Here is a 27149-nt window from a genome sequence, read left to right on the forward strand (position 1 = left end):
AAAGAGCGTGGGGGGTGGGGCAGAGGGAGAGAGAGAAGCAGACTCCTCACTGAGCAGGGAGCCCAACACGGGGCTCAATCTTGTGACCCTGAGATCATGATCTGAGCTGAAATCAAGAGTCGGACGCTTAACCGAGCCACCCAGGCACCCCTCACGATGCCGTTACTATCTAACATGACAAGGAGACTCAGTGCAGGGAAGGAGACTTGCTCAGCCCGTTAGAGGCAGAACGGAACTTAGGCCATAGGTCAAGTTGGCTAAGGCAGAGCCCAGCACTCCGTCCTCATGGGAGTAGCAGGCCATCGTCAGGAGGCTCAGAGACACGTTTCCCCAGCAAAACTGGGTTCAGCTGCATTATTAGTGACCTTTAGTTGACTTTCAAAGGAAAGCTAAATCGAAATGGCCTTTCTGTGACTAGTTTTGGAGAACAAACCGCCCTTCTGGAAATTGTACAGGTGGCTCCCTCAGGAGGGCCTCGGTGCCCACACACCTTTCAGCTTTGTTGCAAGGGTTCCGTCCGTCTGTGGGGCTCGGCTGCAAGGAGAGCCGGCCACCAGGTTTTGTTGCAGGAACAAGTTGATTGCTCTAGTCTGTGATTTGGCAAGCGAGAGAAATTATGCTGAGTCAATGTGACTAAACATCTGGACACACCCAAGTCACTACTGCATTAGGCGTTGCTTTGGGTAAACATGTTTAAACGTCGAATCCAACAGTCCCCATTCATTTCCTTTTATTACTAATGTTGCTTGCAGCAAAGCCATCCCATTGCTTTGCTGAGGTGCTAAAAACCAGCAAAAAATGCTGTTTCCCAGGACTGTTGGTAAACTGCCACAAACTGGTTTAGGAGAGGGCAGGTGTCAGGACAGTGACAGTCAGGTTTTCTCTTTTCTGCCAGCCAGGCCACTAGATAAAGAGCTAGCCGCCCCCCGCCCTCCCCGAGACTCCCCAGCTCTTCTGTTTTAGAGATCTTGATTAACTGACCATTTGCGCCACTTGTTTCTTCTTCCTCCTTTAAATTCTTCTTTTTTTTTTTTTTTAAATTCACCAATAAACAGTGAGCCCAGGGACGCATGGGTGGCTCAGTTGGTTAAGTGTCTGCCTTCGGCTCAGGTCATGATCCCGGGGTCCTGGGATCGAGCCATGCATTGTGCTCCCTGCTTGGGCGGCGGGGTGGGGGGTGGGGGGAAGCCTGCTTCTCCCTCTCCTGCTTGTGCTCTCTTTCCCTCTCTCTCTGACAAATAAATAAAATCTTAAAAAAAAAAAAAAAAAAGAGTGAGCCCAGCTAAACCCTGGATCTCCTCCTCCCCTAATAAAAGCAGAACCCCAGGCCTGGGTGCTTTCTCTAACTGTAACCTTGCTGGGTGGCCCCAGGAGTGCCAGGCAATTTTCAGGTCCTGTAAAAATAATAAACCTTTTTTGTTGTTGTTGTTCCCCAGTTTCCTGATTGTTATTGCCGGAGGGCACCTTGCAATCAAAATAACCACAGGGCTGGTCTAGCCACAACACTGGTTACTGATGGGCTGAGCCCAGCACACAATAGCAGGGCTGGGACAAAGGCAAGTCTCTCCTAGAGATGAACAGAGTAAAGCTAAGGCTTGCTAGAGCCAGAGCAAGCTGACCTTTAGTTTTTAGAAAATCCTCAAATGCTTGGCTTAGAATGCTTAAGAAAAGTCAACTCAAGTTATTCCTCACCTTAACTTTTCACCTTGCCCTAAATCCCCAAATCCCAAATCAAAACACGGGCATGAATTCTATAAAAACAGCCCTTCTATGCAACTCTCCCAGGGCAGAATCCTTTGTTAGACTTACGTAAGAGAGTGTCTAAGTTAACAAACATACTAGTTGGGGCAGATTTGAAAATCTCAGCTCTGCCACTCACCTGCTCTAAATTCCTGCAACTGAACTCAAAGGACTCGTTCACCTGCTAGGTAGAAAGAGCAAATATGGAAAAAAACGAGGAGACCATATATTCAAAAGCCAGAGGAGCAGGCAGGTGATGTACTCAGAAAAGCTAAATTAAAAGGGACTGTGCAGGGCGCCCGGGTGGCTCAGTTGGTTAAGCGACTGCCTTCGGCTCAGGTCATGATCCTGGAGTCCCTGGATCGAGTCCCGCATCGGGCTCCCTGCTCAGCTGGGGGTCTGCTTCTCCCTCTGACCCTCCTCCCTCTCATGCTCTCTGTCTCTCATTCTCTCTCTCGCAAATAAATTAAAAAAAAAAAAAAAAAAAGGGACTGTGCAGAGACAAAGAGTTCCTAAGGGACGTGGAAGAACCTCCAAACCCGACCACAAGTGGAATGACAAGAAATATCAGGTAGAAAAGTAACGCATTCAACGTACACAGTTCCGGGGGACCTCCTGATGTTCTTGTACTATCAGCTTTGTGAGAGACAATGGCGACCCTCAAGAGAGCGACCCTGGTGAGGGGCCAAGCCTACACGAGCCTAGATGAGGTGTGGTTGCAGGAGACACCCACTCTGTAAGACTAAGTCGGTGTCGGTGCAAATCCAGTGCAATTCAGGAAGGCATGGCCGACATAACCCCTGGAGCCGACTTAGCTCTTAAGGCCGGAGTCCCACGGAGAGAAGCTGTGGCGATCCTAAGAGGCCCTGCGTGTGCTCCCAGCACTGGCTGCCTGCAGGTGCCCCCGGGGGACCTGAGACCCAGCGCGCCCCCGCACCAGCCTGCAAAGCTCCCCACGCTGGTCTCTTCCCCTTGCCGGGTTTCCCTTCCTGCTCACTCATCCAGTCTGCACACAGACACGTTCGTCCTCTCCCTCCCGACTTGTCCTGGTGCCAGTGTTCCAGGACCCAAGCCTTGGTTCTCACCGACTACTCATTCCCGGGCCTCCTCGCCTCCTGCTTTCTCTGTCACCCTCACGCTGACAACTCCCAAATGTGCGTCTCGGGCTCCACCTGTCCCCTTGAATCCAGCAGCCTCGGCAGCTATATAGTCGGGTGGAAAAGTCGGGGTCTCCACGTGAACGTGACTGGAACCAAATCCTTCACTGAGCACCGCCAGCCACCCCCACCCCATTCTCCCAGTCTTCTTCATTTTAGGCAATTGCAACGCGTTCTTTATGCTCAGGCACGCATCCCAAGGTACCTCTCTCCCCGACTGCATGCAGTGGCTCAGCAAATCTGTTAGCTCTGACGTTAGAATATCCTCAATCTGACCACATCTCCTGCCTTCACTGCTCCTACCTGGGTCCCAGCTGCCACCCTCCTCTGGGGACATTGGGCAACAATTTCCTATTTTGTCTCCCTTCCTCCACTAGTCCCCCATCCACACCCCCAACAGGCTGTTTTTCACCCAGTAGTCAGAATGGTCTTTTGAAAACACAAATAGGACCATGTGACTCATCTTCCCCAAAGCCTTCACTGGCTTCCTATTTCACACTAATGAGAGTTACCTAAGCCTTAAACCACCTGGCTTTTAGTTACTTGCTGCCGCCAAGGCTCTCGTGTTCTCCCTTTACCCAGACGGGCCTCCCTGCTATCTTTGGGACCGACAGAGGACACTGCTGCCCAAGGGCCTAGCTTCTCTGCCTCCTTGCCCAGGCTTTGCACGCATATGCATTCCCTCATATTCAAGTGTCTGCTCAAAAGTTCTCCGCCAACACAGGCCTTCCCTGACGACAAGATCTAGAGGGATGCCTCCCTCCCACCCATCCCTTCCATTCACCTGCTGTTTGCTCGGTCACTGACCACTTGACGTTAGACATTCCCCATTCGTGACATAAAGGTCTTTCCTCATGGGGACGGGAATGCTGGGGTGCGTTGTTTGCTGCTGAGTTCTCACACCCCGGGCGCGGGCATGGGGTGGGCGCTCAGATGGGCACTGACCCAATCACTGCCCTTTACCTGAATGCTGCTTCTTCCTCCCTTCTGTCTCCCCCCAGACAACCAGGATGGTGGTCCCTGTTCATGCTCTGTTCATAATGGGAACTTGTTAAGTGAAGCACAGGGTGAATGATTCAACCTCTCTGCCCAGAAAAACCACACCACCACTGGAGAGTCACTGGTAGGTATCTAAGGAGAGGCTTCGGGAGAACCCAGACGACACTCAGGAGGAAAGCATTTTCAAAGAAACAGCACGAAGAAATAGCACCTGGCTTTATAATAACCCTACTCTGAATGATCAGAAAAGCCACAGGTCACACCACAGTAGTATCTTTGCAAGTCAAGAAATCTTGTGTAACTACCTTTCAAAGGATGCAAGAATAAATGCACGTCAAGAGCCTTCTGATGCACTGGTTGTACCTTTATTATGTTTACCTCGTTCACTAGGAGTTCCGTGATGCAAGGTTACCATACACAGTTAGATAATGTCCGCATTGCACATCTAAGGCTATACAGCAAAAGAACCAGAATTAGTACAAATACAAGAACTATATTTACATTCTGTATACTCAAGCTCCAACATCAGATAATATTTACATAATAAAACATGAAAATGAAAATCTGAAATTAATAATGTACATTGTTGCTAATGAGCTCAACTCCTTGCTGGGGAGAGATCAGTTTGCAAAGTCTTGGTTCAGAAAGGCCACACGTGCTCCACGGGTTCCGTGGCAGCACACGCGGATGGTGAGAAGAGACCCGAAATCCCGACGGGTGGCCCCTTGCACGCGAGAAGGCCGATGGAGGCCTCAGGCGAGCTGATGCCAGAATGTGCAGCCTGGAAAAAGGGAACTTGAAGACATGAAGACAACACGCAACAGCCAGGGTTTGGCAAGAGACCAACCTCAGCTCGGACTTCCTGAGCACAGCTTTTAACATGAAATTTGCATCAACTCTCATTCTTTCCTTTAAATGATCAGAGGCTTTCTTAAGATTCATGGGGGCTCAAATCCGGATTTCATAAATGGCCTTTTGAACAACCGCAGATAATCTCTCAGCTGACATTGCCATTCCCTACGGAAGCACCATCAGTACATCCCTGCTACACGGTCATGGTTTGGCCGCACACTGGGGTGAGTCGTTACTGGCCATGGTGGACAGTGCAGTGCCCACGAGTCAGAGTCCTCTTGCAAATACATTCAGCAAACCTTCTGAAAGCTGCAGCAGAATTAGTGTCTTCTTTTTAAGGAGCAGGTTAACATCACATTTTAGAAAGGGAACCCAAAGCAAAAACGAAGGACCCAAGTCAGAGAGACAGACAAGCCCTGACCCCGTCCTGGAGGACCCGAGTGGACGCAGCGTGAGGAAATGGCGCGTACCGGAACTGCTACGCCCTAGATCATCCGTTCTTTCCCAGTCCAATGTGCAATTAATTACAGTGTATAAATATACAAATACCTTACAAAATTAAATATCCCTGTAAACCACAACAAGCAGCAGGCAATACAGTCTTTGCTTTGAAATGTGCCAGGAGAAGTCATTTTATTTTTAGATCCCTGAAGATCTTTCCCAATGATTTAACTTATTCCTTCATCTTAAAAGAGCTGAAAAAACCCACTGAAAATATGAGTAGCTATAGAAGTTCAATGGTAGCTGAACGGGGAAATAAAAATGTAAAACAAGAGTGGTTTCTTAGCCAGGAAAAATCATTTTCCTTCCCCTCACAGTGATGGCGCAAGTGTTTTAACGATGTGCTAGGACTGGAGTGCCCACCCGGCTGCCAGCAGCTGCCCCTCCCCGCAACCCTGGCTGTGTGCGCGGCTGGTCGGCCCTGCACAGCCTGGCCCGAGAGCTGGCTGACTCCCAGGCAGGCGCAGAGGTGAGGAGGCTGTGGGCACTGGTTTGGTGTGGGCTGTGAGGTCCTGTTTTGCTTTGGCAGGAGAAAGGAGGGTGGGGAAGGAGGGGAGGACATGATTACTTTTAACTAGCACTCGTTTCTTCTTAATTTGTGTAAGAGCTTTTTCTTTCTTTTTGTTTTTTGCTTGTTTAAAGGAGTGCTTTAGGGAAAAAAAAACATAAAAATACCCTCAAAAGGTAGTTTCCTTAAATACCAGTATTAATATTATATTAATATCAAATATCAATTTTTCTGCCACCATGGCTTCAGCTAAATCCTCATAAATAGTTCCTGCCATAAAAGCTCTCTCAGCTTCGAAAGTGGGGATGGATCTGTCCAGAAGGGGAACATTAATCCTGAAACTGTTCCAACTATAATCTGGATATGGGCCGCTAGAGGAAAAGGGGGAACCAATAAGGGCTGTCCTCAGACTTTCGGTGGAAAGCACACCTGCCAGAGACCCCTGCCAGACGCGGATGTCCTGCTTCCTCAGGGGGCCCTCTCCCCCCGGGTGTTACCAACAGTCCAGTTCTACCTGTCCTAATCTCTGACACCTCCAAAGCAAAGACTTTCCAAGCCAGTTCTGAGTGAGAAGAAAAATCAAATGCCATTTCAGTGTATCACATGATGTGACTCCCCCTCAGCCCTCCCCACCTCCCTCTGTCACGGACATGGGTCCCTCTGTCAGACTTCGTGACAAACAGCAGCGGCACCCGTGACTTCATTCTACAACGTAACCTTCGAATTTCATCTTCATTTCCCCTGAAATCAGATTTCATTCCAGTCCAGGAGCGGTCTCTAAGCACCAACAGATCCTGGATTTGAGTCTACACCAGAAGGGCATATTGTGTCCATTAGACAACTAAGGAACCTCTAACTACATTAAAAACCTCAAGTACTGCTTAGAAAACAAACAACATCACAGTTAATGACCTATGTTTTAAGGAGAGGAAGGAAGTTAAAAAAACCTACTGTAGAGTTTTTATTGATCACTTTCCAGCTAAGGTCACAGCCTGGGATTTCTAGCCTGTCTTTTAAGCTCTCCACGATTCATGTTTCCTCCTCTTTGCAGGGCAACTCTACCGAGGCCAGGAGACCTGTTCTTAGCGATGAGCCCAACCAGAAAGTCAGAAGCAAGGGTCTGCTGACACGTGCCTGCCCAGCTCTATTCCACAGCGTGCACCAGCCCCTGCCCTATGCTGCCTGAAGCAGAAAATCAGCCGGTCCCCACCACCTGAGAGGCAGCAACTTCAAGGCTGGAGACCCTCAGTCTCCGCGAGGTGGGAGAGGGCAGATACTTTTCTGAATGCCTGAGGGATGGTCAAACACAGATGTGCGTGAGGGAGGTAAAGGATGGTACAAAACACCCCAGGTCAGATGGCAAAGCAGCTGAATTAACCTGCAGGCCTTCTTTTCCCCAGGCCATTCCTGTAAAACTTACTGGCAGCTGAAAGAAAGAGTATCTTCTTCCATGATGGCGTCTGGAGGCGGATGACCCTGTTCTGTCAGAGAAGGAGACTGTCAGCAGTGAGCTTCCTCCTTTCTCCTCTGGCAGTTTTTCCACTCCCGTGAAGATAACCAAGGAGAGGGAAGGCGGAGGCAGCAGTAAGCCACTGGGGCCAGGACTCAGGTGCGCCTCTTCTCTGCCCCCAGGTGTCCTTTTGGTTTTTTGGTTTTTTTTTAGTGGTGGAAGGGGATTGGTTTTAATCCCGGGATCCAGAAAGCAAAGACTGCCTAGTCTGCTTATTTATGATTATAGAGGGAGAAGCATTACTGAAAGTATTTTCAGTTTGACAAGGATCATTGGAAATGACCACTGGATTCAGAGGGAGACTTCCAAGTCTATACTTGAGAGTTACATTTCTTTGATCAAAGGGAGCTACACCCATCACAAGGTCACTACTCAGCATTCCCATAATTATAATGACAACAACGACCATCAAGTTCATTAGCAGAAGTGAGTCACTCCCCCCTTGTGGGACGTTTGTGTATGACATTGTACTAATTCCGAACTGTACCATCACTAATGCCAAGAAGAGAAATGAGAAACTGAGAGAAAAGCAGTTCACAGGAGCACTGCTGTGAGGAGCTATCCTCATCCTGCTGTCAGCCCGCCGTCATGACCCACTGTCAAGCCCCACGGTCCCCTCAAATCCACGGGCAGTATCCTCGGCCCCTCCCTTCTTACAAGGTCAGCAGCAGCCACTGTTCCAGGCCCGCTAAGAAGTCCTCCCTTCTCTCTTCCACTAAAAGAAAACCGTATAACTACGTTCTAAATAAGCTCCATTTCCAGAGAATACACCTGTGCCATTTCTAAGCTCCCCACAACCTTCTCCCTGAATGGAAAATGCAGGGATTAGCAATGGCAAAGAGATGGAAAGGGAAAAGGTAAGTTTTTTCCTTTTAGGTTCTAAAAAAAGCCAGATGTTTCCTCCCGTAGTCTCTAAGCCACCCCCCCCACCCAAAATTGAAGTGATATCACAAAGAGAGAAAAGGAAAAGCATTATGTTGTCTTAAAAACAGACAAAGATATCCAAAGAGAGCAGTACAAGACATCACAGGGGGTCATAATGGGGACCTATCATACAAAAGGAAGCCAAAGACACAAAAAAATAATTTGGAGATTCACTGGATCCCCTCTGGGTTGTTGTTGTTTGTTTTTCTCCCTTGTTAGGCCACATGCTGCTACCAAGATTCTCAGCACAGGGAAAAAGAGAAGGGTACAGAGCAACGGAGACGGGGACCAGGAGAGCTAGCAGGAGTGTTGACAGGAGGGAAAGCAGTTACCCCACAGGCTTACACACGAGAGGGGCCATCAAGAATCACAGAGAGAAGTAAGAGGCAACACTTTCTTTATCTCTCGAAGGCGAGTGAGGATGCTCAGCAGGGTCACTTAGTACTTCGGTTCGCTGGGGCATCTGCGAGAGAGTTTTGACCTACAGGTGACAGAGGAAGAGGATGGATTAGAAAGCTGGATCCAGATGTCTCTCCTCTCACAGGTCTCTCTCCTCTACAGTTCCCTCCTTGGGCTTCTTCTTCCCCTCCAGCACTCAAGTCTCAGGTCTCTAGGCTCCCTGAATAAGCAGGCTAAGCTGCGGGGGCCCCTGGGACACAAGCCCCTCACAGGATCAGAGGCTGGATCACAGGGTGGAATACTGGGAGACCATGAAGGTTTTCACCACCTTCCCCTGACTCAGTCAAAAAAAAAAAAAAAAAAATCTTAAAAAACAAAATCAAAGCAGGACATTAACTGGGTGCAAATGTGACCAGGTTCCCTTAGCCATTCAGGACACCAGGTGACACCTTATGAGAAGCGGAGGCCTCATCACCACCTTACAATCACACTTATGCTGCTGTCCTCCCTCCCTCTATAGTCAACGTACTTTTTGGGAACAAGACTTCCTTCTCGATTTACATTGACCAGAAGCCTAGGAGAAGAAGGAAACACGAGGACAACTTCTTACCGTATTGTGCCAGCAAGGAGTGGGTTAAAGGCATATAACCAGTCGTTCATGTCTTTGTCATTGAGAGCCTGTAAAAGGACCCCACGATGCTTTGTGCATACAGCAAAGATGTTCGGTGTCTGAAAGAGACACAGGGAGACAGGAGGTTGCGATGGCTGCTGACAACGGGGACGACCCTGCCATATTCCCAGGGCACACAGAACCTCATACTGAAGGTTCAGGGAGACCAGACACATAGGAGAGATGCCACACTACACAACAGAGTTCAGAACTCAGAAGGAAAGGGGGCAGGCGGCAATTAGTAGCCAAGAGAGCAGGACTGACCTTCACCATGGCCTGCTGGTCCTCGCTATATTCCACCTGTGCTGTGGACAGGTTAATGATGCCACGCTCCACTGGGTCTTTGTCGCTGTTATAGATAAAGACATAAGGGCGACGGACCACAACAAAATGTTTAGCCCAGTTGCTGTAAAGTGGCTCCTTGAAATGCAGGTATCCTTTCTTAGAGACCACGGAGCTAAAAAGGGCAGTACAAGAGAGGTTAGTTTCTCACAAAAAGAAAGTGATCACGGCCTGAGGAACATGAAAATATGTCTCACCTAGGCCCAGTCCCTAGGATGAACAAAACAGGCAAAAGATCTGTTTGGCTGAGAATCTTCTCTGCTGAAGTTACACAGCAACAGAACACAAAGTACGGCCCCCACAGCATACTGTGGTGTGGTGGAGATGCCTGATAGGACACAAGTGTGGCAGGAACCCAGCCTGGCTCTTTATCCCAGATTCCACTGATATTAGACAATAATATTCACCTCAAGTACAAGAGTGGAGAGTAAATTACTGTGATTTGTCTTTTATACCTGGCATCTTTGGTCAATAACAATACTCACCCTGGTCTAATTTCTTCCATATCTGGAACAAGATTGAGAAATTCATTTTTTCCTGCTCGGGCCAAATAAGGTGTTTCCACAGTTGGGACAATCTGAAACTGTTCAAATTCTGGGCAGGGACTAGAGGCCCGGGAATTGGCTTCTGGGGTCCTTTAAAAGAGAAAGGTTAGGGGTAATAGGAGCTTCAGCAAGGTCAATGCATAATGTGTACAACCCTCTCACCAGGAGGAACAAGCCCTCCCCTTAAGAGCAGGGGCCTTGCAAACATCAGTTTCAGAGAGCTAAGACAAGCTGGTGTCAGAAAGTTAATTCCAACTTCAACTGGGGTCATCCTTTAGAAGTTACAAAAGTCACCAAGGCCCACAGTCCCTCTTCCGACTCTGAAGCCCTCTGAACAGAAGCGTCTGGGGCATGAACTCCATTCCCTTACATGTTTCTATTTCGTTTCAAGGCCACAACTAGGGCAGTGCTTCTCAAAGTGTAATCCCTGACCAGCAGCATCAACTTCGCCTGGAAACTTGTTAGAAATTCAAATTCTTGGGCTCCAACCCAGACCTACGGAGTCAGAAACGATGGGTGGAGTTCAGCCACCTGTACTTTTAACAAGCCTCCCAGGTGACGCTGGTGTGCACTGACCTCTGAGAACCACAGCCACAGGGGGCTGGCAGAGAAAGCAAACGAGTGGGAAGAAGCTGGCTTCTGGAACGACCGCCGACTGAGAGCGGTCGGGACCATGACATGAGCAGGAGCTCCTACGCTCTGCACCATGGGTTACCGTAGAGCAGCTCAGCCTGATGAATTGTATCCCATCAACTCTAAAAAGCCCATCTTTTAATACTTCACCATTTCTCAAGTTGGGATGCATCGTACAATTGATGACACATTTTGGTTGGCAGTGTTTTTTTCTTTCGTAGTGGCACATAAAATAATGTTATGGTTGATGACATCGCAAATTAATTCAATTACCTGGTTGTGTTATTTTCTCAGCCACACTCAACTGTCGCCGTGTTGGTACAGTAAGACAGACAGCTGGACGATACCCAGGTGGGTTCTGACAGGTGAGCACAACGAATGGAGACGGGCCAGGGAGTGTGATGGTGAGTCACAAACAAGTGATTACAGTGATGAATTCATGGGATCTAGACTACATTTGTCTCTATTATTCTTACCAATATGTTTTATTGTGCCATTAAATATATTTTCCAAACTAGTTTTAAACTGTTTTCCCCAAGATGGGACTTGGTCTGTCTGGTATGACTGGGGAACCAAAAAGGAGTGGGAATGGAAGGCCAAAATGAGCAGGAGAGGGATTCAGAAGAGGAACCAAGGGTTTTCTTATAGAAAGTTGGTGAGACATGGTGTTAGAAGGTACAGGAGCATCTCCCTGGGACTGTGATACCCAGAAAAGGCTCCCACATACTTCTGAGTGCTGCCAAGACGGATGGTCCTGCCCTCAGCAGAGAACCACTGAGCTAGAGGAAGGCTGGTGTTTCTTTGGTTCTTAGGCTAGCTTCTCTCAGTGAAGTCTGGGTACTTGCAGCTTCTTTTTTTTTGAATGTATGTATGTATTGTAATCATTACCACCAACGTGGGGCTTGAACTCAAGACCCCGAGATCAAGAGTTGCATGTTCCACCAACTGAGCCAGCCAGGCGCCTCTTTTAATTATGATTATGATTATGATTATGATTATTTTTTTTAAGATTTTTATTTATTTATTCATGAGAGACAGAGAGAGAGAGAGGCAGAGGGAGAAGCAGGCTCCCAAGGAGCAGAAAGCCCGATGCGGGACTCGATCCCAGGACCCTGGGATCATGACCTGAGCCGAAGGCAGACGCTTAACCATCTGAGCCACCCAGGCACCCTGATTATTATTTTTTTTTAAGTAAACTAGGGTACTTACTTCTGATCCAGAGAGTTGCTCCTAGCCTCTACCAGAGAAGGGCAGGTGGAGGAGGGAGTGAGGGTCGCACTGCTGAAACTGGACACAGAGGGATCCCGTCCGATAGGAGAGATATCAGACAACTGGAGGCAAACAGGAGACAGCCAGTGAGATGCAGCTGAAAACCCAAAATACCTCTGCAACGAGGAGCTTTGACACCCAGTGACCTCACATTCGTGTATCTGCTGCTGTAGGTTATTCAAGAAAACAACTTATAAATACTTTATGACCTGAATGTCACATTAGGAATCATTTACAAAAGAGGCAAGGCTGGCTTTTTATTTTGTGACACTCCTGCATTAATTAAATGAACCTATCTCTATGAGCCCAGTATTTAGAACAACAGGCACTATTCTAAGAATATGGCAGAAGCCCTGCCCTCCTGGAGCTTACGCTGTAAGTGGAGAAGGCAGACAACAAACAAATCAACAAACACTTTGCAAAGTGTCAGGTAGTCCTATGATCCAGTAATTCTACTACTGGGTATTTACCCAAAGAAAATGAAAATACTAACTCAAAAAGACATATGCACACCTATGTTCACTGCAGCATTATCTACAATAGCTAAGATATGAAAGCAACTCAAGTGTCCATTGATAAGATGAATGAATAAAGAAGATGATCTATATATACAATGGAATATCATTCAGCCATAAAAAGGAATGAGACCTTGCCATTTGTGACAAGATGGATGGACCCAGAGGGTATTACACTAAGTGAAATATGACCAAGAAAGACAAATACCGTATGATTTTACTTACACATGTGGAACCTAAAAAACAGAAACAAAACCAAGCAAAAAACCAGACTTTTAAATACAGAAAACAAACTGAGGGGAGACCAGTGGGGGGATGGGGGAAACAGATGAAGGGGATGAAGAAGTACAGACTTCAAGTTATAAAATAAGTAAGTCACGGAGATGAAAAGTCCAGCATCGGGAATACAGTCAATAATACTGTAATAACGTCGTGCAGTGACAGATGGGGACAATACTTATCGTGTGGTGAGCCCTGGCTGATGTACAGAACTGTTCAATCACTGTGTTGTATGCCTGGAGCTAATTTAACACCGTGTGTCAACTACATGTCAATAACACAAAGCATCAGGTAGTGGGAAGGGCTACAGCAAAAACTAAAGCAGGGAGAGAGGTCAGACAGCTTCAGAGAGCTGCTGCCTTTACAGAGGGGGCTAAGGAGTTCATTTTTGAGCTGAAAAATGGACAAGAAAAGGGCGCCAATCGTGGGCACTTCTGGAGGAAGACTATCCCGGGGAAAGGGACAGCAAGGCTGCCAAGGCCACCTAGGCAGCTGGAGTCTGAGGATCAGCAAAAAAATGTCACAATGACTAAAACTGCATGAGCACTGCAGAGGTTCTTTAAAGTGCTCACCTCACTCTTTGTTGAAGGTGATAACATTTAATGCCACCACGAACCTCAGGACTTCTGGTGTCCTGTCACACAGTGACATACCAGCCCCTACAGAATCTCCTCCAAGGGATTCGGGGAAAAGCCAAAATGTTTCCCATCTGATAACACTCTAAGAGACACAGGGGGATGCCTTTATCTGCAGAAGTCAGTGTTCTGCCTCTGAGAAATTAAATAAATACAAGAACAGATATGCCCTACATCCTCAGACCCAAAGCTACACCCATCTGAAACCACCTCAAAGCAGGGAGCCTGGGACGGGAAATCTGAGCTGCTCACCTTACAGTCGCTGATGCTGCCGTGCACCTGGCTGAACTCCCGGTTGAAGGTGTGAGTGAGAAGTTGCAGGCACTAGGGAAGAGAGAGGAAAGTGTGAGTTTCAATGGTTAAATGAAGCCCTGGATGCAAGGCAAGAAGAGAAAACAATAGGCTAACACCCACAGGGGAGCTCAGGTGCTGCCACAACAACTCTAGAATTAAGTAAGAATTTAGCAAGGGAAGCCTGGAGTATGCCTAACGGAGACAAATTAAGTGGATAAAAGGGCCAGTCTCAAGACGACGAAAGCAAATAGCTGCCAACACCACAGCTGAGAAGTGCTTAAGAACACAACAGTGCCCCTTCCGATTTGTCCTGGTACTAAAAGTCATGGACACTTCTGGATGGACCTATTTTTCTCAACTGACTAGAAGACCGTTTGGTTATTGAAACAACATGACACAGAAGCCCTCTCACCTCTATATTCCATTGTGGGCCAGTTGTCCAGACACCATATGCCCGAGTGTCATCCTCAGCAACCCCTCTGCCCTCTCCCACCCCATCTGGGCAACAAGGAGTGCCGACTCTACCTCCCCAAAGTCTCTTCTGTGCCGACTCTTCCTCTTCTCCCTGCAGCCTCCCGCCTCAGCTGAGACCCACACCATCTCTCATCTGGAGCACCGCAATAAAGAGCTCTTTGGGCCTCTAGGCTCTGTCACCCTAAACCCACCCTCTTTCTTGCTGCCACAGCAATCTTCCTAAAACACAAACACCTGTTTAAAATATTTCCACATCACCCCCAGGACATTCTCCATGCTAGTCCAATCCCCAGATCCCGCAAGATCTGGTCCTGCCCCAAGTCTCTGACTCCATGCCCTGCCCCTCCCCACGGTCCCCATGTGATTCCCTAGCACTGAACGTGTAGCCTACGAGGCTCCCCCTCTGGTGCAGCCTTCCAAGCTCAGCTCAGCAGCACCGGCCCGTGGAGGCCTCTCCTCGGGCTCCCCCAGACTCCAGACACACACCTCTATTATATGCTTGTCACCGAGTCACCTGTGAGTTCAGTAAGGATAGAAATGGAGTCTTATTTATTTCTACCTTCACAGCTAGTGCAGGCCTTGAAACAGAGGCCCTCAAAGGAAGATGAAAACGAAAAATCCAACAAGCTCACAGGAGTCTCACGGTGGGAAAATGCTCGGCAACGAGGAAGGGATTCACACCTTGGTAGCCAGCTCCTTCTCTCGATCCACCAGGCTTTCAATGTCTGTCGAGTCGTAGCCGCTGCTCTCACTGGGGGTGATGGCGCTTTCAAAGGTGGTGGTAGAGATCTGAGAGGAGATGCTGGTGGAGGTGCTGAGGGTCCCACTGCTGAGGCTGGGGGACGAGTCACTCAGGGATTTGGGGATGCTGTCACCAAGTCTCTCACGCAGCAGCAGGAAGTGGCGAGTTTTTTCCACCTAAGAAGATCAACACAAATGCCTCAGCAAACATAAAGCTTGTTAAGATTCTTTTTTAAAAGATTTATTTGTTTGAGAAACGAGTGCGAGTGTTCACATGTGCGAGTGTGTGCACATGTGAACAAGGTAGGGAGGGGCAGAGGGAGACTGAAAGGGACAAAGAATCTTTAGCAGACTCCCCGCTAAGCAAGGAGCCTGACATGGGGCTCGATCTCATGACCCCAGGATCATGACCTGAGCCGACAATAAGAGTCGGACACTTAACTGACTGAGCCACCCAGGCACTCAAAGCTCGTAATCTTAATAAGCAAAATATGCCTCCATCATAACTGAAAGCTGAAAAGCCAAGATCACACAGAGAAGGTGAGTGTGACTGATACTTTGGGAGTCGTGCTCCAGAGTTCATCTGAGCGTCTCCTGCCCTTGGATACCTCGTGAAGGAGCTCCAGCTTCTCTAACTCCCACTGGTGCTCCAGGATGAGACTGTCCCCGCGGGGCCGCCAGCCTGCTAAGTTCTCTTCTCCCCGCACATAGGCCACAGACGTATCCAAGATTTTTCTTCTCCTCCTCTGCATGCCTGAGACAAGAGGAAATAATTTTTTTTCAGAGAAAAACCTGGTTGCATTTTTAGCTCAAAACAAACTAGTAATTCATATACATGGCAAACCAACACAGTCAAGATACAAGGGATTTTGATTATTAATAAAAATTCATCCCTTTTCCCTCAAAGCAATTCTCTGAACTTCTTTTAAAACAGAGTTTTACATTCTTTGATAACAATGAAGACTACAATGCAACTTTAGAAAATGCCCAAATTATTGTGTTAAGTGAAAATATAGAAAGACTGACTAGTCTGTACCCTATGGTTCCAAATATATAAAAATACACCCATATGAAAAAAGTAAGAAAGGACCACCTCTCCACCCCCAACCACACCCCACATTCAGGAGCTTAATTGGGACTGCAGATGACAAACAGCTTCAGCCCCATCATTTTCCATTAATTTTAAAAAATGTTATACTGTTTTTACATATCAAAGACACAAACTAATGTTAAGTAAGAAAATTTCTCAAGGATGTATCCGGACACTATAATTAGCTGCTATTGAGACTTGGATTCATACTCAAAATTCTTATTTTAATCTAAATCTTACCTGTGGGACCTGACCTTCTTCTGTATATGTTCTCTAAAATGAATGACCAAACTCACCTTAATCAAATGTTTTTTAAAAACCCTGACTTTTGTCCACGTTGCAGCTTATAAACATAGAACTACAAAGGGCTGCTTAAGGCCACCAAGCTAGAGGAACAGCAGCAGGCCAGAGAGACATCAAAAAGGACACAGCACAGATTCAGTTTAATAATTTGTCTCCCTAGAGCACAGGAACTTCGAATTCTAGCTTGACAGCACCTATTAAGTTACGTTTTGCCAAGATATCTTTGGTGCTAACGTGGAAAGGGAAACGGTTATGAAGTTTGCCAAGCCAAATTCATCCTAATAGACCCAAATTTTGTTATAATATATTGCAACCTCGTGACATTTTGTTCAATACAATTTTTATAACTGTTTTTGCAGGTCACAAACCAAATAGTGTTGTAACTCAGAAAAAGGTAACTCTCATCACCATCAAAAAACTGGCTTATAAAATAAATATACCTGGTTTCTAAAAAATTTTCTATCTATCCTACATGGGTAGGATAGATTTTTGACATAATATACTCCAAACACAGGCAAAGATAACTATCACCTCCCCAATCCATACGGGCTTACCTGGACTACCCGTGTCTGCCATTTTGCATAAACTGAGTTCATAAATTCCAGTGACTCGATTGCTATTCGAATTAAAACAAACAACTGTTTAGCTTCTTACAGCACAAAAACAGGAAAATCTCAATTCCTTCTACTTAAAACACGGTCTCCTGTGTAGGGACTACAGCCCACCCTCAAATATAATTACAGACATTTCTTATTTCTTTTCTTATTCTGAACTTAAGAAGTATATTTTTCCTAGAAGGAGTTTGTTTTCATCCCAATCTTTTGAATTACTTCAACAGGAGGACTAAAATTGAACGATAAACTCAAAAGTTTCTAATACAAATATAAAAAATAAAAATCTGCCTTACCACAAGAGAAGAGATGAGGGGGAAAGTCTGACTAGAATGAAACGATGAGCATCAAATCTGGGGGCATGTGATTAGGAAGGGTACTGGACCTTCCACGTATTAGTAACACTTATTAGTTAGGCTGGATAGTGAGGCACGGTAATCCCTGTATTAGTCTTGACGTATTTTGATATACCTTAAATAGGAATAAATCTTTAAAAGAAGAAAATCCCAGTGGTAATCAGTTAGAATTAATGACATCTGAAAGAACATTTAGTCCCTGCAAAATTGTTCTGCGAGTGCTCACAATGTAATACTCCTTCCTTCCTTCACACACTCATGTGTCCATCAGTATTGCAGTAAATGCCAACACTCTGAAGTTACTGCACTCCTGGTATCAGGTTGTAAGCCAACCCTGAAGCAGCAGGCGAGGGACACCGAGGGCTCAGCTGCTTCTGTAGGGGGCAAACGAGCTGGAAGCTACATTTGTCTCAGAAACTTACGAGTCTGGTGACTTTGAGTAGCCGCTGCCGAAGAGGCTGCGCAGAGAGCGTGGAGGCGAGATCTTGGCATCCCGGGAGTAGAAGACCATGCACACGTCCTTGGTGATGACCGCCGGCTGGATGCAATGATCCAACTGAAAGCACAAATGAGTGGGCTCCACTTAAATGCAGACAGAGCGTCTGTGGCAGGACTCTGTGCACTAGCTTAGTTGGAAAGCTGGTGGGGGCTGGAAGATTTATTTCAGCTCTACCAATTACTTCAATAGCAGCTCGGCAGATAATGTGTGCAAGACTAGGTCGTAGTCCTTGCAGCTGCTTTCTTTTCCCCAATTTTTAAAAAACTTTCTTCTGAAATAATGGCTAATAGTTATTATTTATTATGTGCCAAGCACTGTTCGAATGCTTTTGTATCTGACCTCTCTACACCTTTCTGAGGTAAATGCCATCATGACTACTCCTGTTTAAGAGATGAGGGAATTGAGGCACAGAGAGAGCCCCTGTGGAAGGACGTGCTGGCAGTAAGTGGCAGCACCGGAATCTGAACTCAGACAGGCTGGTTCCAGGGTCTGTGCCGTTGATCACTACTAGGCTCTGCCCACAGCCACAAAAACAAGAGGTGAAGTTTTCTTTAAATTGTATCTTCTTTGAAGAAGGCGATTAGGTTACTAAAACTGAAGTTATAATAGAAGCCATATGACTTTAAGTTTATTTATTATTTTTTTTTAGTAATCTCTACACCCACTATGGGGCTTGAACTCACGACCCCAAGATCAAGAGTCGCACGCTCTTCTGACCGAGCTGGCCAGGCGCCCGGTCGTAGGATTTTTGTGATTACGTAGAGATGAGGAACAGAAGCGAATACAATCAGAACAGTAGCCAACAGTTGACAAAAAATGCAGTCGAATCTTTCCTCCTCATTTCTTGTGGTAATCTGCCCACTGTTCAGGGCTAGCCATTCACGGTGATTTAGGTTCAAAGTCTCCTCACCTCTAGGTACGCTGACAAGGTCATATAGATCTTTTCCCCATAGGGCGTCACTCGGTTCAGAAGAAGAGAGTTATGGAGAGAGCTGTCCCACACGGCCTCGAAACGGTAGAAGGTCCTGAGGTCAGAAAGGCAAGAAGGAGTCATCCAGAAGAAGTGAAGTCACCTTAGTCCAGGTTCTCTGTCAGTAACACTACCGAATCCTACACCAACAAACACTTGGAATATACTGAGATCATTTAATGACACGGTGGTGCCTTTATCCCCTAGAAGGAAAAGATAGGCCCCCAGTCTCTCGCCCCACCCACCATCCAGGAGCACTTAGCTATGCTTTTTTTTTTTCTGGACAAGCCTGCTTCTCTGCCTATAAACATAAAAACAGATCAATCAAAGAGATTAAGATTGCCTGTGGACAGAAACTAAAGGAAGAAAGCCTAAGTAAGCGCCTCCGCAGTCAACAAATAGGGCAGGAAGCAAATCCTCAGGAGCCTGCAATCCTATCTTCACATCCCAGTCCAGTTCCGCTGTGCCTTCGAAATGTCACAAACACCTGGGAGGCCTGACAGAGAAAACAGGCAGAATAATTTAAGTACAGAGAGTCTAATTTTAAATAAAAGAACAGGAGGCTATTCTTAGCTGATGTTTAAGTAAAAGAATGATTTTAATACCAAAGCTGGCTAACTACTATTTGTTACTTTTCAAAAAAAATCCACATGAAAAGCAATCTTCCGCTTCAGTAACAACTAGAAGCTTGACTTAATAAGCACCCAGAAACAGTTTTTTAAGTTGTTCTAATATCTTCCTTTTCTCCTACTGGTAAAGCCCCACAGACCTGACCTGACATCCGTTCTGCCAGTTCTGCAGCATCGTCCGAAGCACCGCACTGAGTTACAGCCCAGCTCCCAGCTCTGCCCGCAGTGCCCTCCACCCCCACTCCGGCCCCATGACAAGTGTCTACTCTGCACAGTGCACGTTCCATCACCACTGGCTCACACCCAGTTCAGCGAGAAAGACTTTCTGCACACTTTGCTTCCTTCTACGTTCCTCCTTGCTCCTTCCCAATAGTAACCTTGCTATTGCTGTCTTTTCTAGATTTCCTATAACAAATAACTTCCCTAAATCAGATGAAGAGAGATAGGAGAAAGACTTCCTTCACTACTGAACCAGGATTTTTTTTCTACCCCAAAAGAAGAAAATAGATGAGACAAGCAGCTCTGACAGCAGAAAGAGAAATGTTTAAAAATAAACAACCTATTTCTCTCAGACTCAGCTTCCCAAATAGCTGAACTGGTCTCTACTACCTCACAGGATAAAACCAAGAAAACAGTGAATAATTATGCAAAGCTACAGAGCAGCAAACCTTCAAGCTTCTGAAAGAGAGGACAGACAAGGAGAAGAGAAGACCCAGGCTGAGATTTCATATGAAAGGAGGGGGAGTAACACCCTAATTTGTAATCTAGCAGAAGAAAAGCTGAAGGTGCCTAAGAATAAAATGGACAAGAGTTTAGTAAATGGGATGAGAAAAGAAGCGCTCTACCAATCACTTAAGAAGCTGTATGTGAAATTGTACACGCATCAGGAAAAGCCAGGGCACAAGATAAGGTGCTGCTCTATCCTAGGTCTGCATGGGGAAAAACTACTAAATTAAAACAGTAGTCTAAGCAACATAAGACATAAAGCATTCTGATAAACTAGAATCTTTATGTGCAAAAAAGCAAACAGAAAATACCTAGGAATATCCTTATCAAGAAAGAGCCTGCAAAAACACAGAAAAGGCTTTTGTTAGTGCAGTTGCGGAACAAAAAAGTAAAGGAAAAAAGAGAGAAAAGCAAAAGAGAAAAAAGTATATAAAAAAGGACAAATTTGCTGTTAAGCAAAGTGAATCCAAGTGGACAATTAACAGAGAACTCCATGGGGCACAATTTGATAGACAGCTTACAATGACATGGGTCCCTCTCCTGAGACATTTAATTAAGGAAAATGCTGGGCACAGAAGGGATGGTGAACACCACCTCTATTAACACCTGTCTGCAGGTGACTCGGTACTGGAAATGGTAGGAAGCTGCTGTGGAGTGAAGGGAAAACCAAGTCAATTAGGTAACACATAAGCAGGACTGGGAAGAAGAGCAGCAGTGGCCCTTGTGGGCTACACATCCAATGAGCACGCCGGAATGGCTCTCACAGATAAATGTACATCACACACCCAAACTGCAGTCTCTAAGTTCAACTTCAAACATTAAACCTTAGGCAAACAGAACAAAAGCTCTCTTAACTAAATTCTACTTAGCAACTTGCCAAATTAACTTATGCTCTCTGTATTTCCTAATATAAAAAAGGATGTCCATTTTGCAGTGAGCATCCTAAACTAGTGGTATCTCATATGCCAGACAGTTGGCTTCTAAGAGCTGAGTATTGTGCTTATCAAGTATCAACAGTATTTGGTCCTGAACCTGTTTATACAGTTGTACTTATTATAATCATCTAACTTAATAAAATATTAGGCAAATCCATGAAACATGAGGGCAAAAGGAATTTTTGTTTAGTGTGAAACAAAACTAAGTTTAACTTTATTTATTTATTTATTTGGAGAGAGAGGTGCGAGCATGAGTGAGCAGGGGGAGGGGCAGAGAGACAGAATCCCAAACAGGCTCCATGGTCAGCACAGAGTCAGACACAGGGCTTGATCTCACGACCTGATCCAAAATCAAGAGTCAGATGCCCAACCGATTCCGAGCCACCCAGGCACCCCAAGTTGAATCTTTTTAAAAGATGTGATAATGCTGAGTTAAAAAACACCTGTTAAGTTTGGGTATGATCAGTGTAAAAAAAAGGGGGGGGGGCAAATAATAAATTTTAATGATAAATGATAAAAAGTTTAAAGGATTTTGCATTTAGATTCTTCATAGGTTTCTAGTTCTTGTTCCACCAAACTAAAAACCAGATGATGAATTATGGGCATGGTTTTGCAAGAATAACAATCAGAAGTTCAATAAATGAGCCTACAATTTAAGGAAAGGCTTTGGCCCTACGGTAAGAGCTTGACAAGTTAATGTACGTTTATATAGCTTAAATTGTTTAAAGTGCGTATCTTTTTTATTATACCTAACTTTAGCCAACTTTTTTGATTAATTAACTCTAAACTTCTCCTGTGAAAGAAGCTGCTTCTAACAAAAGCCAAATTAATCTACAGCATCCTACCCGTAGCTGGGTATGAATCAAAGGACTTTTGAAGGTTACTCTAATGCAGGCAACCAGCATTTGAACCAAACATCATTGTTCTGTGTATTTTGCTAAGTATTCTAGGGAAATTTAAGATGTATTTCTCATAGTTGCCAAGAAAATATGGTGAATGCCACCTGAATATCTGCTATCAACGTCCAGGTGGAGAGAATACCATGTGGGGTTAATGTTGACTTCAGAGAAACGGCATTCTTCACGATTCTGCCCAGGAATAGATCGGGCAGGGCCAGAGCATGCTTCTTTACCTCTGCCACCCCTCCCCTACCGGCACACCCTCAGATTCCTTCCCTCTCTCTCACAGTGCCTGCAGCTCCACCTACAGGCAAAAAGCACACAGACAGTTGCTTTTTTTCCCTCTTTCTATGCAAAACTGTAACGGAAAAAAATTAATCCTGGCCCAAACTTCTAATCCTGTTTCTGCTTTCTGTCTCCTTTTTCCTCTCCCTCTTTCAAACACAGATGTGAGCACGTTTTTCAGGAGCAGAGAGGGGTATATAGAAGTCCTCCTGTAATGCAAAGGCCACATCAGAACACAGAGCCAACCTCTGCTCCCCAGCCCTTGCCACATAAAGGAGTGGGGTCTGTGCACAGTGACTTAACTCCTTTCCTGGGGACAGAGGGGGGCCCCAAGAGATTTATCTCCAGTCGGACATGGGAAAGCAGACTGGCTATGGACTTTATGCACTGTCATCACTTGATTATAAAATGGAATTTTAAGGGAAACTAATTTAAAATTTAAAGTAAAATTCACTATTTATAGCAGACAATCTTGTTCAGAAGAGTTTATATGTATTAATTTATCACCTTTATGAGTAAATAAAAATGAAAAGCAAACACTGAGACCCCTGGAGCCTCTGCTGGCAGTGGCCAAAGCTAAACACAAGACGGTTCGCTATGCCTCGGAGGGCGTGTTTCCATGACACTCAGGACCAACAGACCTTTCTCCACAGCAACCCCTTCATAGGAAAACACTTAGCTCAGCAACAATTAATTTGTACTTTTAAACGCTTGGGTAGCATGCTGCATTTTCTTTTTCTGTTCTTGTCTCTCAGACTCTGTTACATCTACTCTAACTCCACACAGGACAGAACATTTTCATTCTATACGGATAACTGATCCACATACACCGATCTCTATTTATTTATTTACTTTTGGAGAGCAGGGGTGCAGGGAGGAAAGGGATGTCTGAAGTGAGAAAGGAATATGTTTCTGCACCTGAACAGCAGTCACTGGGTGAAAAAGGAATCTAATGGGGGAGCATCAGCCCCCAGAGTGTGGACTCATCGGGCTGCATAGGGGCCCTCCCTACCTGCTGGAGTTGTGGGAGGACTTCAGGTACTTGGCGGAGATAATATTTAGAGAGAGGATGGCATCAACCGCAGCCTCATCCACCTCAGCCTTATTCCTGATCCGGCCTACAAGGAAGAATAAACAAACTAGGACAGGGGTACACTTAAAAACACAAGGGAGATTCATTAAGCCAAAGAGAAACTTTTAAACCCAGGTACCTTCAGGTGCTGGAAGGTCACGTGGCTCACCACTGAGTGGTCTCCCACAATACACGTCGCCTTCCACTTACTTCCCACATTTAGTCCACTGTGAAACCTGACGGACTCTGTTCAAAAAATTTCTCATATTCATCTCAACTTTAATTTCTGATACCACTGCCTGCTCACAAAGGTCATCCCCTTCCTGTCTGGAACACCGTGGTGGCCACGGCACTGGCCCCCCGGCTGCTCACCTCTCCCCCTCTCCAATCCACCCCGCGCTCACTTTACATAAACTTCTTTAGCCACCACCTTCATTATACTACTTTCTTGTTCAAAATCCTACAACCGTTTTCAAATTAACACTAGGGGAATCCTAGGGGATGTATGGCATAGAGGTCAAGAGCACAGCTTAGGGAGCTGGACTGCCTGGGTTCAAATCTCAGCTTCAACACTTTCTGGCTGTGAGGCTTAGGCATATTGCTCAACCTCCGAGTCTTGGTTTCCTCCTCTGTGAGGTGGGATTAACAATTCTTCCCTCACATGATTGTTACAACCACGTTATATGTTTGTTATGTTATATTAAATAAACTAATATTTCTAGAGCATTCAGAAATGTACCTGTTACAGAGTAAGCACTACATAAATGTTCATTTAAAAAAAAAAAAAAAAAAAAGCTTGAAAACCACTGCCCTAGACAGTAGAGTGTAAAATCTCCCTTCTAAGGGTTCTTAGTCTAGTCCATAGATACTCAAAGAGTCTGTGTATAGAATTCAGGAGGTCTATGTGCTTAAATGGGAAAAAAAATTACAACTTTATTTTCATAAACTTCTGACTGAAATTTGGCATTTCCTTCAATTATGAAAGGCGAGGACAACCCACAGGAAAATCAGCAGTACCTGTGACTCTGTCCACAGTAGAAATCATAGAAGTTTTCATATCATACTAAGGTAAAATATCCTGACGTTCATTACACTCTGAATGATAGAAATCAGACCCACTGCTTCTTTAATGCATTTAATGCATTAATATAAATAACAGGTTTTTTTTTTAAGATTTTATTTATTTGACAGAGAGAGATCACAAGTAGGCAGACAGGCAGGCAGAGGGAGAGGGAGAAGCAGGCTCCCTGCTGAGCACGGAGCCTGATATGTGGCTCAATCCCAGGACCCTGGGATCATGACCTGAGCCGAAGGCAGACAGACACTTAACCGACTGAGCCACCCAGGTGCCCCTAAATCACAGTTTATATTATAAATCTGTTTAGTATTTGAGAAATTTCAGTACCATTAGTTCCCTTTGTAATCCTATGTACAGTTGACCCTTGAACAACAAGGGTGTTATTGGGTGTGAACTGCAAGGGCCACTTATACACAGATTTCTTTCGATAAATACAGTCAGCATTGTAAATGTATTTTCTCTTCCCTCTTCCTCTTTTTTTTTTTTGAGAGAGCGCACATGCGTGAGCTGAGGGGAGCAGAGGGAGAGGGAGAGAGAGAATCTTAAGCAGGCTCCAAGCCCAGCACACCTGACACGGGGCTCAATCTCACGACCCTGATATCATGACCTAAGCCAAAATCAAGAGTCAGACACTTAACCGACTGAGCCACCCAGGCGCCCCCTTACAATTTTCCTAATAACATTTTCTTTTCTCTAGCTTTTTAAGCATATAGTATATAACGCATATAACATACAAAATATGTGTTAATTGACTAAGTTATTGGGAAGGCTCTGGTCAACAGTGGGCTGTTAGCAGTTAAATTCTGGGGAGTCAAAAGTTAAAAGTGAATATTCAACTGTGCTTATTCTAACTTCATGTTGTTCAAGGGTCAACTGTACTTTATTTTCTACATTTAAAAACATAATTCTGAGGCTTCACCACTGTCAAAGGGGTTCATGGCAATAAAAGATTCAGAACCCTGCCTTAGACTCTAAAGCTTACATGGTTTAGTCAATTTTTTCTTTTCATCATGCAACCCTGGCCATGGGTTTCTAGCCATTTGCATTTTAGAGACGTTCCTGACTCTCTTACTCAAGATGTTTCTGTGTGCGGAGAACAAAACAAAAGAGATGAAAACGGATCCTTTTTGCTGTTAATTCTCAGCACAGATCTTTCTCACTTGCCCTCACACTTACTCATCAAACTGTTTTGTTATTTTTTTAAAAGTATATATATTTATTTAAGTACTCTCCACACCCAGGGTGGGGCTCGAACTCAGGACGTTGAGATGAAGAGTCGCACACTCCACCAACTGAGCCAGCCCGGTGCCCCAAACTGTTTTAAACATCCATAGGTTGTCTCCTCAACGAAACTGCAAGCTCACAACGAGCAGAAACTTCTCTTATGCCCTTTCTGAGCCTCTAGCACAGAACCATTCCCACCGTAACAGAGTAAAATAAAGATTGGTTGAATAACATATCCCTAATGATGGGGGCTGAGAAACAAGAGTAGTTTCAAACTACACATGTTCTCCACACTCTGTGTTTTCCAGTACTCCTTCCCCACATTCCCCACACTCCTCAAAAAAGCCTGGCTCCAACCTAAGCCGATGGAATGTACTCACCTACCACCAGCTCACGAACATCCTTCCAATGGAGTTCACTCCCCTTCTCGTGGATGATGGTCACTGTGATCCTTCGCTGGATGCCCTAGGTAACGGAGCAGGGTTGCAGTTTAGCTGGCACAATCTATGACTTCTGGACTGTATGGTGTAGGGCTGGGCAAGGAGAGGTCTGGAGAGAGGGGGAAACGCTGCCCCACTGTTACTCTAAACAAAGGGATTTAGGTCAGGGGATGAGGAAGAACCAGGTTCTGACATGGCTTTAAGAACAGATGACCAGATCATATGACCCAGAATATGAGACCCTCAGCTCCTATGCCCACCTGGGTTATAAGCATTTTTATTTTTAAGTAATCTCTACACCCAATGTGGGGCTTGAACTCACAACCCTGAGATCCAGAGTCACATGCTCCACAGATTGAGCCAGCCAGGTGTGCCAGTCAAGCACTGTTGAGCACTGACTGAATCTACCCTTGATTTACAAAAGGAGGACCTACATTTCATGGCCAGATTTTTAGTCCACTGCAACTTCCATCCTCTATCTCCATTAAGAACTTTCAACTGTGAAAGCACAGTTTCCAAACATGAAAACTGTATATAAGAAAATAAAATTGTTTAAAATGACATGGGAGCTGCACAAATTATAATAATTGAATAAAACAAAGTCTTTTTCAAAATAGGTCCTCTAAAATATATTTATATATTTAAGCAAGGGTATAATATAAGCCAAGGTCTGAGGAAGAAACATTAAAAAACAAACATACAAAAAAAGAAAAAAAAAAGAAGGACAAGGTCTCTTCAATCCCCAAATCCACTTAAAATGAAGAGGAAAAGCAGAGAGACAGAAAGAGCTCTGTATCCGTCCTTCCTAGGCCCTCTCTGGCTCCCTCGTTAGTACCTGATGGAGCAAAAACGTCCCCTGGCAGGGCAAGCCTGCTGTGTGGTCAACCACAGCTGGGATGTACCTATAAAAATAGAAATGCACGAGAAGGCAGTTAGATGGGATGCTTGTGCTGAGTGCCACCTCATCCGCAAGGTCCTCCCTGTCGCTACAGCCCCCATGGTCTCTGTTTCCCGTCTTCCTCACCATCTGGGCACTTCATCACAT

At 45.4% G+C, this 27149-nt stretch overlaps 1 protein-coding gene across 6 annotated transcripts in view; it reads right to left on the reverse strand.

The window, feature by feature from the left end:
- Positions 1 to 4245: 4245 nt before the first annotated feature.
- The window catches only part of KIF1B (kinesin family member 1B), a 142869-nt gene continuing 119965 nt past the window's right edge, over positions 4246 to 27149 (reverse strand). For all 6 annotated transcript variants that reach the window (XM_035019821.1, XM_035019819.1, XM_035019822.1 and 3 more), the window contains 14 exons: positions 26940 to 27006; positions 26045 to 26129; positions 23303 to 23408; positions 18757 to 18871; positions 17770 to 17903; positions 16935 to 16996; positions 15596 to 15741; positions 14928 to 15164; positions 13731 to 13802; positions 11990 to 12111; positions 10088 to 10237; positions 9525 to 9717; positions 9201 to 9319; positions 4246 to 8672 (listed from right to left, as the gene is read on the reverse strand). In XM_035019821.1, the coding sequence (XP_034875712.1) occupies positions 8630 to 8672; positions 9201 to 9319; positions 9525 to 9717; positions 10088 to 10237; positions 11990 to 12111; positions 13731 to 13802; positions 14928 to 15164; positions 15596 to 15741; positions 16935 to 16996; positions 17770 to 17903; positions 18757 to 18871; positions 23303 to 23408; positions 26045 to 26129; positions 26940 to 27006 (1651 nt within the window). In that variant the 3' untranslated portion in view covers positions 4246 to 8629. The remainder of the gene's footprint in view (positions 8673 to 9200; positions 9320 to 9524; positions 9718 to 10087; positions 10238 to 11989; positions 12112 to 13730; positions 13803 to 14927; positions 15165 to 15595; positions 15742 to 16934; positions 16997 to 17769; positions 17904 to 18756; positions 18872 to 23302; positions 23409 to 26044; positions 26130 to 26939; positions 27007 to 27149) is intronic.

The sequence above is a fragment of the Mirounga leonina genome, unplaced genomic scaffold (genome assembly GCF_011800145.1).
Source record: "Mirounga leonina isolate KUSES-001 unplaced genomic scaffold, KU_Mleo_1.0 Mir_173, whole genome shotgun sequence".
Lineage (NCBI taxonomy): Eukaryota > Metazoa > Chordata > Mammalia > Carnivora > Phocidae > Mirounga > Mirounga leonina.